Raw genomic sequence first — 20,083 nt, forward strand, 5'->3', positions numbered from 1 at the left:
TTTGGTTATTATAGTAACATATCAAGAACAAAACCAAAGAGTAAAAGAGAGGAATCATGGTGTTTTAACACTCATCAAATAGATATTATTAATATATCAGTGCTACTGACAGTTCAAGGCCACCCTGCTAAACCAGAAAAATTCGAAACAACCTTCATATTCCGATTCTTTTTTTTTACAATTTTTGTGGCTCAATCAACAGTGCTGATATGCCGCTAGTCTTAACAATTTCCTCGTTTTATTTTGTTTCTTTTAATATATTTTCTCTACCTTCGTGTGAAATTTGCGAGGGGTTTTCTGGGACTACCGCAGGTGGGAGGCTATTCTAGGTGGCGACGAATCGTCGGGTGAAGCTCATTTTTAAATATTCCTGATCGGGTGCACCGTGCTCAAGATAGTCCTGCCGGACTTAGCCGGGACATAACTCTTATGATGGAGGGGAATGTTTGCATTAATAAAAGACCGACATAGTTACCACGTCAGAACGGCCTTTGATCGATTGCAGAGGATTAGTATCAGGATTTCCAGAATTTGGGGACATGCGCATTCCATGACTGGCTTGATGCACGACGTCAGAAAAGAGGCAAAAAGGACTCATCAGGGAGGAGACTGTTGCATCTTAGGATAACTCCTTGAGCAGCTTTCCTGCTTCCTTAGCAAGAAGGTCTCACTTTGCTGATAAGCTCTAAGTTGACCCAACCTTACATTCTTTGTAAATAGGCGGATTCTTTTGTTTTTAGATTTTCTTTGTATTGATGACAAAATAGATAAGGCTAGGTTAATCTGCAGCAGTTTAAAAAATGCATATACCTACCGGTATAGTCCGATAAGTCCAAAATAAAAACAAATCATGCTTAATTTCGATTTTATTTCGAAGAATAAAATATTTAGCCCCGCTGGGATTGTATTCAATTTTAGCTCTTTTATGAAACTTTTTCATCCTCCCTATAAGTTTCCTGACAAAATTAATCGGCAGAAGGAATAAAATTACCATTTGCCAGCGTTGCCTCAGCAGAGAGCTCGGAAAAATGTATTTCAGTTGGCAGGTAGCTGACGGTCAGCTGCTGACCTATTATATTAATCTGAAACAGTCTTCTCTGATAATCTAGCGTTATACTTGTGCTCCTGAGACCGTTTGTCATTTTTTGTTTACTAAATTATTAACTTAGTCCCCTTAAAATCGAGCAGTATATAAATACATAAATGAAATTACAAAAAATACTTCAACAAATGAAACAAAGCAACCATTAAAGATAGACTAATGGGCGCCCATAAGGGGGGGGGGGGTGCTAGCCCCCCCCCCTTAGCTGAATGACGGTGTCATATATTTTTATTAATTTAAAAAAAGATTTCCACAGAATAAGTTTGTAAAGAAAAGTAAAGAGCTCTATCAAGCCAAAAATGGGCAGAAATAAAGTCAAATAATCATCCAAGCGTAAAACTACCACAGATCACTATCAACAATTAAATGAAACTCAAAACGAACATAAATTATAAAAAAATAGATCTTCAAACTCGAGACGAGCAAAAATAAACATTACTAGGACTGGCAACCCCCATGCCTTCTCAAGACCAGAACATAACTTAGGCTTTACTGAAAAAAAAATGACCGTGGATTGTCAGTTTAATATACCTACACTGATATTTATGCTTTAAAATAAAAAAAGGGTAAAAAAAAGTGAGTAAAAAAAGGTATTTTACTTATTTAAGTAAGAAAAGTAAAAAAATTTAAACATATTTTGTTTTCAATAAAGCACAAACTATGTTCTGGTCTTGAGAAGGCATGGTGGTTATCAGCCCTACTGATGTTAGTTTTTGCTCGTCTCGAGTTTGATTCGGCTATTTATTCTAATTTCTGTTCATTTTGAGTTTCATTTATTTATTGATAGTGATTTGTGGTAGTTTTACGCTTGGACGATTACTTGACTTCATTTCTGCCCATTTTTGGCTTAATGGAGCTCTTTACTTTTCTTTGAAAGACTTGTTTTGGGGAAAAAGTTTTTATAGATGAATTTCTGTTCGTTTTTTTGTTGACAAAGTCATTTTCATGAAAAAAATTAATATTTTTGGCATGCCCAATATCCCTAAAGACATAGTTGCTGGACCGTTCTACTATGCTGAACAAAATAGTTGTCTCACAATTTTGACTAGATCTGTTCGGGAAATAAATCGGCTTAAGAGACAGCTGATTGCCCTCCAATCTCTTTTTACTCTTAGAAAGGACACTAGAACTTTTAATTTTGAATCGAATTAGCTTCTTTAAATGTTTCAATGATATTTCTAGCTATTATAGAATGGTGCTTCCTATGATTTTGCTTATATGCCTTATTGAAAACCTGCCTGTATACAGTTTTTTTGTTTAATTGGAACGCCCCCTAAACACTTCCGAGAAGTTTCACCTCAATACTCTTGGTGTCATTAGTTACAGTAACTGTAGTTGTAGTGCTAAAAGTATACACATAGGGCCTTCTGGCTAGTTCAAAATCACCCACAACTTGCTCTTAAAGGTCTGAATAATATAAGCTGTTCTTGAGATATTGCTTTGTCATCTTTTTGAAAGTTCACATGCTCATAGTTTGTTTGAATTTAGCTCAACGTCCGCCTGAATATTTCTTATATTTGATTACTGAAGACATTGTTATATTCTTTTTGGACTATTGGCTACAAAATGGCTGTCTCACAATTTCGATCGAATGTGTTTAGGGACAAGATGGTATCAGGGAGAGGGGGGAGCTATTTTCTCCCCATCATGCTTGACTCTTAAAATGGAACTAGAAACTATGCGTTTCCAATCAAATGAGCCTCCTCTAAAGTTCACAAGACCACCTCTTCATAAAAACATTACACCCCCCCCCCAGGGCATAACTTAAAACCCTTATCCCCATACTCTTGGGGCTTGTGTCAACCCCAAAGGCCGTGTTATGAGATCTTTCAACTATTTTTGAACAATTGGCTATCTTAAAATTTCTATCGGATGCATTGCGGGGAAATATGACGCGGGAGGGGGGGGGGGGTATAGCTGCCCTCCGATAATTTTGACTCTTAAAAATGGCACTTAAACTTCCAATTTTCAATGCAATGAGTCCCCTCTGAAGTTTATAGGACCACCGTTTCCATAAAAACCTTCTCGTGGCATACCTTACAACCCTTGCCCTGAGGACTCTGAGGGGGTTATCATTCTCAAAGACATAATTTCTGGACTTTTAAACTACGTCAAACAAAATAATAATCTCGAATTTTTTACGGGAAGTGTTTGGGGAAATGATGGGTGTGGGGGGTGGTAGTTGCCCTCCAATCACTTTTGACTATTAAAGAAGGCACTAGCCCTTTCAATTATCAACGGACTGAGCCCTTTACGAAGTTTCTGCAACAACAAAGGGCCATCTTGAAATTTCTACAAGATGCGTTTCGGGAAAATACGACGTGTGTGTGTGTTTGGGGGGGGGGGGGGTATTTGCCTTCTGATCACTTTGACTCTTAAACAGAGCGCTATAACTTCTGATTACCAATCCAATGAGCCCTCTTTGAAGTTTATACGACCACTATTTTCTTTTAAAACCTTATGTCCCCAGGACGTAACTTACAACCCTTGACGTCAGGGCTCTATGGGGGGGGGGGGTAATTCTGTTCAAAGACAGAATTTCTGGACCTTTCAACTACTCTGAACAAAATGGTGGCTATCTCAAAAATTATGATTGAATGTGTTTGGGGAAATGGTTGGTGTACGAAGGGGGGGGGATGGTTGACCTCCAGTCATTTTTGACTGTTAAAAAGACAAGTAGAACTTCTAATTACCAATCAAATAAGGCCCCTCTGAGGTTTGTACGACCATTCTCTCTATAAAAAACCCTATATCCCACCAGGGCATAACTTACAACCCTTGCTCTGTGGATTTATTTTTTTTTGGGGGGGGGCGGGTTGTCATTCTCAAAGTCATACTTTCCGGACCTTTAAACTACGCTGAACAAAATGGCTATCTCAAAATTTTGATTGGATGTGTTTGGGGAATTGATTGACGTGGTAGAGGGGGGGGGGTGGTTGCCCTCCATCAGCTCTTTTTGAAGTTCCTATGACATTTCTTTCTATAAGAAGTGCCCTGATCCTGATCTAAAAAAAAACAATATATTGTGCCCACATCGTTCTTTACTTAGGCAGTGCCCAAGTAAAAGCTTACAATGAAGATAAACTCTACGAAAAATTGCAGATTTTAAAAGCTTGAAAAGAAGGGAAAGATAGAGAAAAGGCTGAAGGGTAACTGGGTAAAAAGAGAACTTAAGCTATCACGGCGATAGATACCACGTAGCCGTGTTATTGAACTAAATGTCTTTCTAATTTTTTTTTTGATATTTGAAATTAGCATCGACTTCGAATTTCGAGCTGAAGCACAATAAGGTTAAAAACAGAAACCAGAAAAGCTGTTACGCATAACGAAAAAATAACAGTTCAGTAGGGGATAAATCATTTTATTAGAAGACAATGAAAAGAGTTACAAAATTCCTGGGTGTTTCGGTCACATATACAGTGCCCGTCTTCAGCAGATAAACTCAAATAATACAAACAAAACATCGACATTTATACAAAACAAAACAAAATATACATGTAAATGTCGATGTTTTATTTGTATTATTTTAGTTTATCTGCTGAAGGCAGCCACTGTATATGTGACCGAAATATCCAGAGATTTGTAGCTGTTTTCACTGTCTTCTTCTAAAAGGATTTATACCTTTTGAACTTTTATTTGTTTCTCATAGAAAGGCAGTAGGGTCTTCGAAAATACCTCTTACGTATAGGATACGCAACAAAGGAGAGACGAAAAGAAAAGTATTAAACGCTGCAAAACAATAAAGAAAATGACTGAAAGAGAGAATAATAAAAAGTGAATAATAAAAAGAGATTAAAAAAATAGATGGATATTTTATATTGACTTTGCAGTAATACTGTTTCTATTACTATCAGAAAAAAAGGCTGTGAGAAGAAAACAAAATAGATTTTCGTCAAATTATCAATATAAATAATGTAATATAAAATATAAATATAGCATAAAATATAATAATATGTAAATATAACTGTGTATAGATTTTATCACGTTTTCTAGGTGTGTTTGGATTGTCTAATTTGGGCAACACTTGTTATTTAAATGCTGCTCTTCAGGCATTACTAAATTGTCCAGAGTTAACGCAGTATTTCATCGCCTGCAAAGGGTTTGTGACTGGAGCAGTTGGCACAAAATCAGATGGCAAAGCCAGTTTAGCAAGAAACTACATGCAGCTTGTACATCATGTATGGGTGGATGACAGCATCAAAGAATATGTAGCGCCTACAGGAGTTCTTCATGCTATCAAACAAGCAAGTTTTATTGTTCTTCTTCGAAAAATAGTAAATAGCCTGATTTACTAAATCAAAGGTTTGCCAATAGTCGTCAAAGAAGTGCTATCCTCAGAGCCGTATCCACGGTTTTTGTTCGGGGGGGGGGGGACAAAAGCTTTTCAAAGCATAATAAAAGTTTGTTTCCATGTATTTTTGTTCCTTTTTTTACGAGTTGGACAAAAATTTCGGGGGAGACGTTCAAATGGCGTACTTTCCCCTGAATACGACCCTGGCTGTCCAATTAAAAATATTGCGAAATTCAAGAACAAAATCTCCCGAAATATTAGATAAAAAAATTAAAGGACAAAACTCAGGGAAACATAAATGAGAGAAAAAAACAGTCATTTCCACAAGTATTTCCTCCAAGCACGTTTTGGGGCTAGAAAGTATAGCAGGAAAAGTAATTAAAATATTAACCTCTAAAAAATCATGGAAGAAAAAGAACCCTATAAACACTTAAAATGAGAAATTAGGAAACACCAAAAATCAGGAGACCTAATAAAACGAAAATTATTTACTATTTAAAATAAAATTAATTGAGAAATTGTAAAATTTTAAAAACAAACAAATAAAAACATTAAATTGAACACGAATTATATCAATAACCTATGGGTCTTTCGTCTACTATGCCCTATCAATGTGGTCATAAAATTTATTTATGAAATAATATTACTTAGATCTATCAAAAATAATTTGATTCGGTTTGAATCAAATAAGTTTTTTTTTTATAATGAAATGTATAGTTTAAATGTATATAATAAGTTTTTTTATTCTTTATATTTTATTCCGTATGGTTTTTATTCCTTGTGGTTGAAACTACCGCTCACTCCATTTTATAACCAAAAATTATACAATACTTCCAGCTATTGAGAGTTTTCACATTTAATTCTTAAATTTTTAAAAAATTCATATTCTAAATAATTACATGGGGGTTCCTCTATCTTTGTATAAATTTTGCAAGTTGTGAAAGTGATTTTTTTCCTGTAAGTTTTAATTCCAATTCTGCAGTATTTAATACGCTGCTTTATAAAGCATAGCAGTAATAGAGCCAGTTTTGCAAGCTTTTTTCCTTGCCAAAATCTCACTTTGTGGTATTTTTTGCAAGTCCTGAAAAATTGTGTCTATTTCTAGTGTGATCAAATAAAAAAAAACAGCAATTTTTTTTCAGCTGAAAGTAAGGAGTAACATCGAAACTTAAAACGAACAAAAATTATTACGTATATGAGGGGAGTCACCCCCTTGTCAACACCTCGATCTTTACGCTGAAGTTCGAATTTGTCCCAATTCTTTAAGAATGACTCCTGAATCACAAAGGTCGTTGAATCAGAATAAATAACTTTTTTAAAGGTACTAATAAAAACTTTAGCCTAAAGAGTGAGGTATTGACGAGGGGGCGACCCCCTCTTATACGTAATAATTTCTATTCGTTTTAAGCTTTAATGTTGCTCCTTACTTTCAGCTGAAAAAACTCATCTTTTTTATATTTAATTTCTGATTGTTTTTTTAAATAATGCTGTGAAATCCGGCTCCCTCTCCAAGGACAATTCCCTTCCCCCATGAAAAATTCCTCCATGGAAAGATCCTCCCTCGTAACCGACCCGCCAGAACCCCCCACCAGAAAATCTCCCCTGGAAACATCTGTATACTTCCCAATGACCCACACCCATATTTAAACAATGGGCAAAGTTCATAACTTGCAGCCCTTCCCCGGGAATGTGGGGGGGCTAAGTCATCCTCAAAGACATAGTTATTAGATTTTATGATTATTCTGAACAAAATGGCTATCTCAAAATTTTGATTGGGTTACTTTGAGGAAAAAACGAGCGGGGGTGGGGGGATAACTACCCTCCAATATGTTTGATCACTTGAAAAGGGCACTAAAACTTTTGATTTCCGATCAAATGATGACTCTCCCGATCTTCTACGATCACTGGTTCGATATGAACATCCCTGGAAAAAAATAAACAAGCATTCGTTATCTTTCTTCTGGTAAAAACACAAAATTCCACATTTTTGTACATAGGAGCTTGAAACCTCTATAGTATGGTTTTCTGGTATGCTGAATCTGATGGAGTGATTTTCATCAAGATCACTTGATGCCTTGGGGGTGTTTCCTCCCTTTTTCAAAAATTGGGCAAATTTTCTCAGGCTCGTACTTCTGATGGGTAGCATTAAACTTGATGAAATTTACATATTTTGAATAAACATCCAAATTCGGTTTTCTTTTTATGTATATATTTTTATCAAGACCCTGTTTCTTAGAGTTTCGGTTACTATTGAGCCGCAGCGGTCCTTACTTACAGTTCATTACCACGAACTATTCGATTAGTTTGGCCATTGTTTCCAGTGTTATCACGGACGAGCAGAAAGACAGACATTGAATTTTGTATATGATCATATATATATTTATATAGTTCATATCGTTTCATTTATATTAAATTTGTCATCTATATAATTTTATCTAGTGGAGGATGGGGCACCGGGTATAATCCCATCTCCCGCCCGTGATATATTTTTCTGGCTACTGAATTTGCCATTAAAATGCAGGTACAAAAACTATTCCTCCTGAAAAAAAAAAACAAAGGGTATTTCTCCGACTTGTCAATTAATCTTTAAAAAGCAGGTGAAAAAAGGATCCCCCGAACAAGAATTCTTTTATAGTTTTACTTTATTTATAAAATATAAACTTATTTATTTGTATATAAAAACTTGTTTATACATTTATTTATTTTCGTCATTATAAAGTTATACTATAAACTTACTTTGTATAATTTTTATATATATTTATATACTAGCAAAAGAGCTGGGTTTGTCGACCTCTTTTACCAGCAAAAATATGGTTTATGGGCGTTTTGTCACCTCCCTCCGCTCATCATGAATAGTAGAGCAGGCCTTTGTTTTCCTTTTTTGTTACAAGATCTAAGAGATGCAGCTAGATGACAGTATTTTAAGTTATTATATATTTATATATAATAAGTTTAATATACAACTTATTATTATATATTTCATACCACATATTATTAAGGTGTAGTGACTTCCTAAGACAACGAAATTATGTAGTCAGTCCAAATAAGTCCTAGGTAAAAGATAGGAACCAGGTTAGTGAAAAACAGAATGTTAAAAAGAAATTAGGTTATCAATTTGAGGGAGTGTTAAACCTTGGTATGGTCGAAGTAATTTTATAAGGAATATCAAATAGTTGTTTACAATTACAAATGAACTAATATCCTGTATACATTACTACAATATTAATACTTTCCATGCTAACTGCACTTAGAGACCCCAGAACACAAATATTTGACAGTTGCTTTCTTTCATATTATTTAGTTTTCTGGGTATTAGTTATCCAACAACGCCCGACGGGAAAGTTTAATAATCCTAATCTAATTTTCCAAACACGTTTACATTTAAAAATACGATTGCTGTTTTACATGTGGAGAAAATTTTCCAGAGGAAGAATTTTCCTTGTTGGTATTTTCTGCGGAAGAGGAATTTTCCGCAGGTGAGGGGGGAATTTTTAATTTTAATACTTTTAATTTATTAATGGATCTTCATTATCTTCATTAATACGCTGGGGGATAATTTTTTGAAGAATTTTCCGAGGAGAGACTGGTATCTGCAGAAGGAATTTTCTGGGGGGGGGGGGGAGATTTTCTGTGATTTTTTTTTATTTTGAGGTCGCTGCAATCCGTAATGGGCAACTTAGTTACTATTTATGTGTTAAAAGGTGAGTTACAGATGGTATTAAAAAGATCGAAAAGTGGTAAGGATACTGCGATATGTTTAAAGTTTATGGTAATTGTGAAATAGTTGAACCTTGGTTTTATTTGAGACTCGAGATCTCATTGGGAATACCACACTTGTGTGTATGAAATTAAAATTGTCAATACCCAGTAAAAACAGTTTCAACTAACATGCTTCAGATTGGATTTCAAGATAATTTGTTAAAATCTAAAATTAATGATGTTCATGCCTGGAACACACTATTGTTAATAGCATTATAGTAACTGATCAATAGCTAGAACTGGCTGAATTTTGTATTTGAAAAAAGGAACAGTTGGAGGTTCTGCTTATATTATAAGAAAGTCTTAATTTAAACAAAAAGTTTTATAATAGTGGAGGAAAAATACGGTTTGACCTCGGGGAAATTGCAACAGAATTTTTTTTCACAACAAAATGTTCAGAAAAATCAGCTTAATCACACAAAAAAATCCCCCGAATCCCCCTAGCACATTACCCGAAATCCCCCTTGAATGGGGAAAATCAGAATTTCTATTTGAACGTATTTTGGGGTTTAAGTGGTCGTTTTCTATCAAATCAAGCATGAAGAATCCGAATCCGATGTCAGAAATCACGTTTTCCGTACTCAAGTATCAATTTTCACCTTCACGAAACGGGGGGGGGGGGGGTAAAGTACGCAGATCATTATTTGCCGGATTCCCGCAGCTAAAGGATCATTTTACATCAAATAAAGTACCGTATTGCCAAAAATGAGGTCAAAAAGTAGTTTTTTTTTACTATTTACCCCATTTCTACCTTTAAGGAGCCTGTAATATGATGGGTTTCTAAGTATAATATCTTGAAAAAACATTTCTTTAATCGAGGTCAAAACTTCAGATCAATCAGTTATAAAAGAAAAACGTTTAAAACTCAGGTAAATTAATCACAAGAACATTTTGATTTTAAAGCACAACCTAAAGCTAATTCTTCTTCCTGCTCGTCTTCGTTATCGTCCTCATCCTGTCTTGCTGCACCATTAGTGCATAACGCCCCTTTACACTCCCCTCAGGCAAAGCTGCAGGGCAAACCGTTCCGACGGCAGCTGTATCTGAGCGACTCGCACCCGCTGGTGCACTGGCACCACACCATCTTCAGTAGGCTCTCCGGTGCTGGTGAAGGATCTGTCATAATGGGAAGATACATATTCTGTGACGAATAGAGGCACCATCCCCACTCTTCGGGCTTTAACGACTTTGACGTGTCTTGCCACTTCATTATTTTAAAATAGCACCTGTAAAAGGGATACTTTGAGGCAGCCAAAGTCGGTGAAAGCCGCTCTGCCTGAACAAAAGCATTTGCACTTGCAACCCGCATTGTGAATGCTCGCACCCGCACATCCTTCAGGGTCTTCTCATTGCTTTTCCCTTTGCATATGTGGAGCAAAGCTTTCTCTCCAGCTTCGACAATCTTCTGGTGGTTGGATCCTGGTGTCATGAAGATCTTGCAAGCATCCTTAAAAATCCAATCTTTAAGTGACAAGAAACCGCTGCTGGTTTCCCTACGCCGTGAAGTCTAAATGTTGAATCGCAGCCGGACATTGCTTCGCAAACCGAGTAGATTTTCTGCTGCTTCGGTTCCTAGTTCGTTCTTGATCCTTTTTATGTCGTAAATTAATCCATTATTTCCATGTGTGTCTGTCTGTATAAAGATATCACATGCATCAAGCTTGGCATGGTACAGCAGAAGGACTAATAGGTCGGTATCATTCCCAATAAAAGTGGTCGATGAAGTTTCAGCGCAACTGACTGAAGTTTGTACAACTAAGACATCGGCATCATCTTGAGCATATAGATTTTTGCATCCTGAGTTCGCCAGCCTCTCAGTAAGTAGGTCGATGAAGCGTTGTTTATTTTTAGGATTTCTCAGAAATTCCTCCTTACTTTTGACCATCTTCATGTTAGGAGAGAATTTAATCGTTACACACGACAAACCTTTGGTTCTCTTTAGCTGTGTGCAATTTTTCATCGTCGGTGTATCAGTGTAAGAGTAAAAAACTACCACTGCCTGGCCAAAATGTCTTTTGTCATAATCTATGTAAGATTCTGCCACCTTAGAATAAGTGGATCCGGCAGTCCATGGTATTTAATGGACTAGCCAGCCACTGTCCAAAACTCTCTGGGAGGTTGGCAGTGTCATTCGACCCTTAAGTCCCTCAGTTTTCATCGGTACATTTGCTAGAGAGGCTTTGTCGGCTGTCCTCATCACCTCGAACGAACTAAAGAGCGATGGTGGAAAAGTACAGAGCTCGAACGACAGAATCTTATTCAAATCAGAACCACTGTTGCTAGCCACTGCAGCTAGGCGTTGAAAGATTAGAGCAGGGTCGACCATTACCCTCTCGCTATTTATCACCACAGATGACTTCTCAGCCATATTTACAGCTTTCTTCTTTCTCCTGAAAACATATTTGTCAATATCTTTCGCTTCCATATCCTCCAGAATCGTGTCTCCCGGATTTGACATCGTCTGCGTTTACAGATGATGAAGCACGGACACCAGTAACCACGTTCAACAGCTGTGATTCCTGCCTGAAGGGTTCTAGGGGCTCAATGTGTCGAACTATCTTTTCGATGTCCGCCATGTCTCTAGCTCTCCTCGAAGATATCCCTTCTGCGTGATTTTCAATAGTCAACTCCGCGAGGCCAGTCAGTTTCTGCATGCGTTCGCTAACTAGAACCAAAGTAGGCATAGCAGATGTTCAAATTGTCTGCTGTAATTCAGTCATGCCTCTATCTCTCGTCAGACCTCCACTCGTTTTCATACTTCTCATTAACGTCTGTTCGATCACCAAATCAGGAGAAAGTGCTGCCCAGTAGTTGTCTATTCTTCGAATTAACAGGTACTCCTGAATGTTCTGTACTTTTATGAGTTGTGATTCCTCGATTCAAACATCGACTGCACAAATAGCCACATAGATGCCGTGTAAACATTGTGGCCGGAAGCAGCGAAGTAAGGGAGCAATTTTAACAACGACTGTAGATAAAGCTCAAGGTTGCCACTTCGTTCACCTCTTAGGTTCTTTCTCAGGATTCCAAGTAGATCCATATACTGAAAGCAAAGACGGGCAGTTCTGGACTCGGATAATCGTTCTTTTGCACTTTGAACTATTTCATAGATAAGCTCTGCTGCTTCCGACACCTACAATTCGTCGATGTCATCTCCTTCAAGAAGAGACTCGTACGCCGTTTTGCTCTGATAGCATGCCATTGCCATCAAACGCTCTGTTACCCAGTTCTGATCATAAAAGGTTCGCATAAAGGGCTACCTCCAACAGACCATGGCCTGTCACTGCACGAGAGTCAGCTTTGCCTTGTAACATACTACGCCCAGTGTTAGGCGCATATACTTGACTTAGGATTTCCAAAAGTCCCGAGTCAGCCATAAGGAAGCCAATCTTAACAATTGGTTTATTTAGAAAAAAAAATATATACATCATCGATTCCCTGAAGCAATGCTTGTGCGGGAGAAAACCCTCCTAATAAAAAAAAAACAAGAAACCAAAAAAAAGAGAGAAAAAAAAACATAATTAGAGCTCAACTTACCGGACCCGAAAACCAACGAACCTCCAAACAACACCCAACAAAAATATAATAATTATAATCATATTCAGCTGCAACTAAACCCACCTCAAAAACAAAACTTAAGTGGCGTGGAATAATCCATTCAAAATATACACATCAAAACAATGGTTCTTTAGCGACTTACGAAAATCCTGCAAACCTCCAACATTCCTCAAATCCTCTGGCAAACTCTCCCAAACTAATGGAACGACATGGCGAATTGAAAACCTAGACCTAGACGTGACCATAGCTGGTCTTCGCACCAACTGAGAAGATCGTGTCAAATGATCGTGAATAGTAGACGCAAGACTAAACATTCCTGTAAAACACGATGGTAACTCCGAAGCTAAATATTTAAACATCAACAGAGCATTATAGCATACACATATTCCTGCCAACGGTAGAATTTCATACTCGCGGTAAAGATGCCTCACCGATACAGATAGGTCAATTTGATTACCATAAAGAACTAATTGCCATATTCTGTGTTACGCAGAGCGGATGGAGGTGAGTTACGAATGTTTTCGACCAAACCATACAACAGTAAATGAGATATGGGTGAACTATAGAAAAATAAAACATTCTCAGAATTTCACACGGAAAAAGATGCCTAAGTTTACGCATAATACCAATATTACGAGACAATTTGCTGTTAACAGATGCAATATGGTCTTTAAAACTAAGGCTTTCATCAATTATAACACCAAGGTATCTAGTACCTGTAGATCTTACAATAGTATGGTGCCCTACTTCTATACTATTAATCCATGGATAATGTCCAGTAATTCTACCATAAATCAAAAAATTTGACTTATTATGATTCAGTTTCAATTTATTTACTCGCATCCACTTTTCAATCGAAGAAATACCTTGTTTCAATATAGTCATCAACTCATTTTCAGTTCTAGCAGCTACAGTGAAACGGGTTTCAGCAAAACATGGTAGAATTCCTTTAGTACCGTAAGTATCAAGGTCTAAAGAACAAGACACATTACTTGAAGCTCTACAAAGGTCATTAATATAAACCAAAAACAACAAAGGGCCCAAAACGGAACCGTGGGGTACTCCAATCGAAATATATTCAATTTTAGATGTAACTCCATCCATCACGACACACTGAGTCCTTCCACTAAGAAAACTAACTATGACATTTAAAAAATCACCACGTATACCACTACTATATAGCTTTTGCACTAGTATATCATGATCAACAGAGTCAAATGCTTTAGTAATATCCAAAAATACCGAAGCTATCTTCAGACCCTTGTCTAAAGCATCATTAATAAAAGTTGTTAAAAACAAAACTCCATGCTCTGTAGAAAGATGACTCCTAAACCCGAACTGACTAGAACTAAAAAATTGACTTTTCTCGAAAAAACTTACCATCCTACTATGAATCAACTTTTCAAACACTCTAGAAATAAATGGCAGTAAAGAAATCGGTCTATAATCACTAAAACAATTCTTATCCCCTCCTTTAAATATCGGGATAACATTCGCGCACTTTAGACAATCGGGAAATATTCCAGCTTTTAAACAATTATTTATCAGTCCTAAAAAATGACTAGATATAACAGGTAATATCGACTTCAAAACCTTCAACGAAATAAAATCGCCTCCTGATGAACCATTTTTCATATTATTTATAACATCAAATAATTCATCAATAGTTAAAGATTTAAGGTACGCAGACACATCACAATCTTCAGGTAGGAACTGACGAAAATCTCACTCTTGATCAAATACTGGCACCGATGATGACACACGCTGCCCAATAGTAGCGAAGTGATTACACATCTCATCTGCAACATTATTATTCATTTCCATATTATCTGGACGGATCAAGACGTTACCAGGGCAAGTCTCCGACTTAATCAATTTCCAAGTCTTACTCGGGTTACCCTCAACTTTTTTAAATCTAACCTTATAATATTCTACCTTAGCCACTCGGAGTGCAGCATTTAACCTGCTATTATAAACTCTATATATTACTTTATCATGAGGATCATTGCTCCTTGTTGACAACTTATATAAAAAACGTCTTCTATTAATTGACTGTAACAAACTCTTTGTAATTCAAGGTTTACTCGGAGACACCCTTCTCTTCTGTATTCCTGACACTTAACAACTGTCCAAAATCGTATCCTTAATCTTACCATACCAAAGGTCAAACTTCAAATTTAAATATGATTCTTCTTCTAAAAATTTAAAGTCTCACTGTTCTATCCTAAGCTTAAATATTGAAATAGTATTTGAATCAACAAATAAATTTTTAGGCTTATTGCGAGCACCTCAATTAATATTAATATCCTTAAATATAACCGGAACTAATATAGCCAAACTAAAGTGATCCGAAACTTCATTTAACACAACACTTGACGAATCATGGGGACCATTCAAAAATATATTATCAATTAGAGATGAAGATGACTCCGTCACTCTAGTGCAAATATTTTCAGCAGGATGCATCCCATAACCTAACATTAAATTCAAAAAATTCCGGGCTTTTAAATTAGATGCTAACAATTTCAAATCAATTTTAAAATCTCCACACACAAAACACGGCATGTTCTTACGAGTTAGAAGGTCCATTTGTTGCTCTAATAATTCTAAAAAACAATCTACACTAGCTGAAGGGGGGCGGTAACAAACAGCAATAAAAAATGGGTCACCATTCTTATCAACCTCCGTAACAAAACACTCAAAAATCATCTCTTTATTAACAGACAAATCATCCCTAACCTTCACATTCAAATCAGTTCTAATATACAGGGCAAGTCCTCCATGCTGATGGTGAGTACGGCTCTTAACATACATATTATAATTTGAAATATCCAATAGTCCAGAATTATTATTCATTAACCATGTTTCAGTAAGTGCAAGAATATGAAAATCAGATAGCATACACAGCTCCGACAAATAATCCAATGTACTATTTAACCCCTGACAATTCAAATGAAAAATACCAAGTTTATCTGGTGCCAGTCTAGTATGTAAATCAACTGGGCACTTATAATTAACCTTCGGAAAAACATCATCTACCCCCATATCAAAATCCCTGTGAAGTACCCCTAATCTTAAATCCGAAACACTCAATGGATTATTCTCAAGCCAATCCAAACGATCATTACGAACAATTACCATTTTTTATAAATATATATATATATATATATATATATATATATATATATATATATATATATATATATATATATATATATATATAAAAGAAAAGGAGGGTAGTTGCAACCAAACCTAACCAATTGAATAACTTACTATAACTCGGAGGGTCGGTGGTCCCGTTTCCAACGTAATTGAAGGTCCAGAAAAAACACAATATAACCTAAAAATAATAAGAAACATATTAACAAAATAGTATAAATAAACAAACGAATACAAAAAAAGTGAAAAAATTGTCACTAACACTAGCCTGTCACAATACAGGCTTACTGTTTCCATTACTGAATTCCAGAAAATTATAATTGAAGAAAACACAATGCTCTACCTGTGTCTACCACTTACCCATTCTAAATTCTAAAAAAAACTAAATAAATGAGAAAAAAAAGAACAACTTTTCATTTTTTTCCATAAATAAAAATACAAAAAAAAAAAAAAAAATCTTAACAAAATCTTAATTCACCATTCATGATATAACCATCTATTGGTCACATAACTCAGGGATAGGCTCATCGTAACCAAATTTTGCCGCCACACCACCACGGTCGATCTGTATATATGGTCGAACTGTATTGGAAACCCATGATGAAACTCCTATAGCATTTAATCTAGATTTCTTTACATACAACTTCCTTCGAGCTTCACGAACTGATATTGGTGCATCATCGCTAACAGATACATTTCTATGGTGTCCAATAACTTTACCTTTTAATTTCTTTCCGTTCTTAAGCACACTGGCCTTCGCATCTCGAGAACCAACATCAACTTTAAAATACGGCTGCTCCTTACGGACATTACCAACAACTCGAAACCTCGGGACCATGGACAGACCTAGACCCTCCAAACACAACTGGTCAAAAAACTTTCAGCTTGGGTGGTATTTTCGCAGGGAGCATTCCAAACGATAATATTCGTCTCTGTATGTCGATACTCAGATGCCATAAGCCGACGAGACAGATCTGCACTCCCAGTTTCATACTTTTTCGTTGCACTAGTGATAATTGACATTTGATTTCTTAAGCTTTGAACATCAGATTCAAGCTGTGTAACACGCGAACTCGCAGTATTAACTTCTGATTTTAGCTCAGACTGTGTATTTTCCACAGATACCATACGATTTTCTAACATTTTTATACTATCATTTATAGAGTCTAGTTTGTTACCATTTTCAGTAAGTATTGTTAGCCTCTTAGCAAAATCATCCGCCAGGGTCTTCAGTGAAGCGACATCGTTATTCCCATCAGATGAAACGGTCGAATTCAACAAACTGTTCTCAACAGACTGTGATCCTACTTGGACAGTTTTAGCAATCTTCCTTTTTCGCCCCATGGCAAGTGCAAATAAAATAAAATATGTAATCTCTCTTACCTATTTTGGAACCTGTAATTTATCCACGTCGATGCGGACGTGCAGTTCGCTAAGCCACCGTTAATTTGGGCACGGCTAACACCCCTATCTCCTGCACCGACGACTTTCAACAGCGATTGAATACCGACGCTACTTCAGAGATCAAAACCAACATTCAGGAATACACTGTAACGTTTGCAAAATTCAACTAATCAAATATTTGCATTTCATTCCACTCCTCAGGGCAAGCGGTAAATACACCTGAACTACTACTCAATCAGAGCTTGATTCATTGTCTTTGGCCTATTTTCTTTTTTTGTCATAATTAAATGACGTTATCCAAGGTGTATAATCCCAAGCCAATTTAATGTTTCGCAATATCTTCACTGTCTAACAAATACACTTTTTACAAACCAATTAAATTCAAAGTTAAATCCAATTTGCGTCCTCACAGTTCAAAGGCTCATTCAGTACTGAATGTACTGAAATGGCTCCTAGAAAACTCATGCGTGTGTGAAATCCACCCAGGACAACAATAGCATTTCTTAAAGCACTTGTGGCAGGCTCTGTATCGACGATACACTTCGCCTTCCAGTAAAGTGGTGGGTCAAAGATAATGACTAGAGTTTTTTTCCAGCTTGATTAGCGCGCTCGTTAGCATGCATAAGTGTAGAATAAACACAGGAGATATCGCTTGGGTTGTGGTTAATCCTTGGCAAAAAACGAATTTTCGAGTCCCGGATGAAGTAGCTTTTGGTGTATTGACCATATAAAGGCCGACCAGCTCATGTATGAGCTTTTGAAAAAGCCAAAGATGCGCCAGAGCGTTTCAACCTCCATTCATTGTCATAAGTGTCACCATTTTTTGTCAAGCAAACAAAAGTCCTTGGTTGCGACTTGGCGGGTTTTTGGTAAGTGTAGAATGGCATGGTGGCGATTGACTTCATCTCATCTCCACTTACTTCTTTTCTTGGAACTGAAAGCTCCGTTGCCGGAAACTCAGGTGTAGACACTTCAATAAGACCCATTCCATGAAAAGTATTCAGGCCGTCTATAGTAGCAATATCATAATTGACGTTGTCTCCTACATACTGAAAAAATTGTGCTTTCTCCTTGGACTCTTCCAACAACGTTTGATATACTGCTCCACGTCTCTCAAATCTTTTTACCTCTAAGTACGAAGAGCAGAAGCCGAGATTGTGCAGTGTGTCAATTCAAAATCGCAGATCCCAGTTTATTATTTTGTATTTTTTTTGCGTAAGTAAAAAAAAAAACGGCACAAACATTGTATATAGCCTCGAACACGCCAGTCTTTTATCAAGTACTATGGTAGATGTCTCCACTGACTATAAAGAATGACACTAAGGAATGGAAACCGCAAACTGAGGGGGAGTGAAAGGGGATTCTGGAATACTGGTTTGAAATTAAACTGTTCGAGACTCGTATTCTAAGGTGCCATTCCTAGCTTGATTGGAAATGGTGAATCAACTGATAAGTGATTAAAATAACTAGTTCATGTTGGTCAACTTTCACAGCCGTTTTATGTAAGATGAGGTACTTGACCACGTAAAATCAAGTTTTTAACTTCATTTTGGAATTCGCCGCCATTGATTTCATAGGAAACGACTAAATAATCCTGCAGCCTCATAATTTCAAGTTTTACCCCGCCACCCTCCGCCCTTTATGAGTGGAAATGGGCATTAGGGTACTGAAAAATTAAAATCTGAATTCATATTTGGATTCAGCATGCTTGATTTGATAGGAAACAACTATTTAAACTCCAAAATATTTATAACCACAAAAATCGATTTCCCCCCTCATTTTCCCCCTTCAAGGGCGAATTTGGGATACTTGTGCAGGGGGATTCGGGGGGATTTTTTTTGTGTGATTAAGCTGATTTTTCTGAACATTTTGGTGTGAAAAAAAATTCTGTTGCAATTTCCCTGAGTTTTGTCCATTTTTTTCCGTATCTTTCCTCCACTATAAATATTTATATGAAGTATTCTGTTATTAAAGACTCTTTTCCTTTTTTGCTCCGGTTACTGGCGTCCTAGTTCATAGTTTGGGGGCAAGACAGCTCGTGAAACCAGAGGTTTAAGATCTGAAATGGCTAAAGCTAAAGGGCAAGGGCTAAAGTATAAAAGTATAAAAGCTAAAGGGCATGGGTTAAAGTTTAAAAAATTAAAGGGCGAGGGCTAAAATTTAAAGACCTAAAGGCCAAGAGAAAGGGTTGAAGTTTCAAAGTCAATTTGGCTTCTGTTTGACTGCTTGAGGTTGACAAAAGTAACGGACCAATCTGTTATGAACATAACTGCTTTTTTTATCTCATGTGTGTCATAATGAAAGGATTATTCATTATGACAGTTGACTCAGGATGAAAGTTGACTCAGGATTATTTTACAGATCTTGTCGTAAATTGTAAAAACTACTTAGGGTAGGGAAAAACGAATGCGAAGTTCTTGAAATGCGATGACTGAGATGGGAAAAATAGAACTTAGGCCAACGAGAAAAAAAATAGCTGCTATTGCCTTGGATCGTTGAGAATTAAGTCAACTCAAATTTTTACTTTGATTCCTACTTAATCTTCTTTTTTTTGCTAACTTGCTTTGGACGAATGTAATGGACCAATATGGTACAAATAAATCCTCGTTTTGTCGTATCCTATATTTCTTGGCCATGTTGTGGCACATAATACCGAGATATCCATCTATCATTTAAACTTAGATTCCTCTTAAACTTAGAGGCTGTTTCATATTTGATATTGCTTAAACTTGACGATATCTTAATCTTGAGATTAACTTAGCTTTAACTCTCCTCTAAACTTAGAGATATCTATAATTTAAAATACCGAG

At 36.5% G+C, this 20,083-nt stretch overlaps 1 protein-coding gene across 1 annotated transcript in view; it reads left to right on the forward strand.

Annotated features, from left to right (window-relative positions):
* Positions 1–20,083, forward strand: part of LOC148943698 (ubiquitin carboxyl-terminal hydrolase 33-like) — a 124,231-nt gene that overhangs the window by 23,539 nt on the left and 80,609 nt on the right. The window contains 1 exon segment of the mRNA XM_089101205.1: positions 5,096–5,346. Coding sequence (XP_088957331.1) covers positions 5,096–5,346 — 251 coding nt within the window.

The sequence above is a fragment of the Artemia sp. Qi Xiang Cuo genome, chromosome 15, assembly GCF_049724085.1.
Source record: "Artemia sp. Qi Xiang Cuo chromosome 15, ASM4972408v1, whole genome shotgun sequence".
Classification (NCBI taxonomy): domain Eukaryota; kingdom Metazoa; phylum Arthropoda; class Branchiopoda; order Anostraca; family Artemiidae; genus Artemia; species Artemia sp. Qi Xiang Cuo.